At 49.1% G+C, this 1,952-nt stretch overlaps 1 protein-coding gene across 1 annotated transcript; it reads left to right on the forward strand.

Annotated features, from left to right (window-relative positions):
- On the forward strand, positions 1 to 1,578 carry PHT1-12 (inorganic phosphate transporter 1-12). The gene is given in 1 exon segment (NM_001254198.1): positions 1 to 1,578. A coding segment is annotated over 1 exon segment (1,578 nt).
- The last annotated feature ends 374 nt before the right edge of the window (positions 1,579 to 1,952 follow it).

Raw genomic sequence — 1,952 nt, forward strand, 5'->3', positions numbered from 1 at the left:
ATGGCATTGGAAGTGCTTGAAGCGCTGGATTCAGCGCGCACGCAATGGTACCACGTGACCGCCATTGTAATAGCGGGCATGGGCTTCTTCACTGACGCCTACGACCTTTTCTGTATCTCCACGGTTTCGAAACTTTTGGGACGATTGTACTACTTCGACCCGAGCACCCCGAATCTCCCCGGGAAGCTCCCGCTGAGCGTCAACAACATGGTTACCGGCGTCGCGATTGTCGGAACCCTCACAGGCCAGCTCATCTTCGGCTGGCTCGGAGACAAGCTTGGCCGGAAAAAAGTGTATGGTATCACCCTCATCCTGATGGTGATCTGCGCCATTTGCTCTGGACTATCGTTCGGGGCAACGCCGAAGTCCGTCATGGGGACGCTCTGCTTCTTCCGCTTCTGGCTGGGCTTCGGCATCGGCGGAGACTACCCGCTCTCCGCCACCATCATGTCGGAGTACGCCAACAAGAGGACACGTGGCGCGTTCATAGCGGCCGTGTTCGCCATGCAGGGCGTGGGAATCATTTTCGCAGGTTTGGTCTCCATGACCCTCTCAGCAATCTTCAAGCACTACTACCCTGCTCCAGCGTACATCAACGACCCTGTCTTGTCCACGCAACCCGAGGGTGACCTTTTGTGGCGGCTGGTTCTGATGATCGGCGCTGTGCCAGCGATGATGACTTACTACTGGCGAATGAAGATGCCGGAGACGGGGCGTTACACTGCCATCATCGAAGGGAACGCCAAGCAAGCCGCGGCGGACATGGCAAAAGTCTTGGACATAGAGATCCAGGCGGAGCAGGACAAGTTGGCTGAGTTCAATGCTAGCAATAACTACCCACTGTGGTCGAACGAGTTCTTCCAGCGGCACGGGCGCCACTTGATAGGAACCATGAGTTCATGGTTTTTGTTAGATATTGCGTTCTACAGCCAGAACCTGACGCAGAAGGATATTTTCCCTGCGATTGGGCTCATAGACAAAGACTATCAAATGGACGCTATTAAGGAAGTGTTCGAGACATCACGTGCGATGTTCGTGATCGCGTTGCTGGGAACGTTCCCGGGGTACTGGTTCACCGTTTTCTTCATCGAGAAGATCGGAAGATACAAGATCCAACTCATCGGGTTCTTCATGATGTCGTTCTTCATGTTTGTCATTGGGGTGAAGTACGATTACCTCAAGAACGAGGGCAAAGGCTACTTCGCTCTTTTGTATGGGTTGACGTTCTTCTTTGCTAACTTTGGCCCCAACAGCACCACGTTTGTGCTGCCCGCCGAGCTTTTCCCGACGCGCGTGAGGAGCACGTGCCACGCACTCAGTGCTGCCGCGGGAAAAGCCGGGGCCCTTGTGGGAGTGTTTGGGATACAATGTTTAACTGTGGGCGGCGAATCGTACAAGATTAAGAAGGTAATGATTATTCTGGCGGTGACGAACTTGTTAGGGTTCTTCTCTTCGTTCTTGGTTACTGAGACGAAGGGACGGTCGTTGGAAGAGATTTCTGGGGAGGATGGGAGAGAGAGTGAACTCACACCGACGCCCAATAATAGGGTTCAGGGATCAAGGACTGAGACGATGTGAACAATGACTTGAATTCAATTGCGTGCTACTTGCAGTAGCTAGGTTTATTACAATACAATAATAAAAACAATGGGAATAATAATTAATAGTGAGGCCTAAATTTATGCTTTTTGGTTGTGGTATAGGTATATGTTATGTTCTACAAATAAGAGTGTGTCTCAGTGTTTGTGAGATGATCCATGCGCACAGACGCATGCATAGACGAGTAGATATATATGTATAAAGTGAAAGTGACTTTTGTGTGTCCCCTTTAAAAAAAAATCCCCTTTCTTTGTGATGTATCTTTTTGCTGGTAATGAATTTCTGTATTTTATTGAATGTTTATATTTTTTCAACAACTTCATAAATTAAGCAAAAAAATTTTAAATGTTATA

The sequence above is a fragment of the Glycine max genome, chromosome 14, assembly GCF_000004515.6.
Source record: "Glycine max cultivar Williams 82 chromosome 14, Glycine_max_v4.0, whole genome shotgun sequence".
NCBI classification, from domain to species: Eukaryota; Viridiplantae; Streptophyta; class Magnoliopsida; order Fabales; family Fabaceae; genus Glycine; species Glycine max.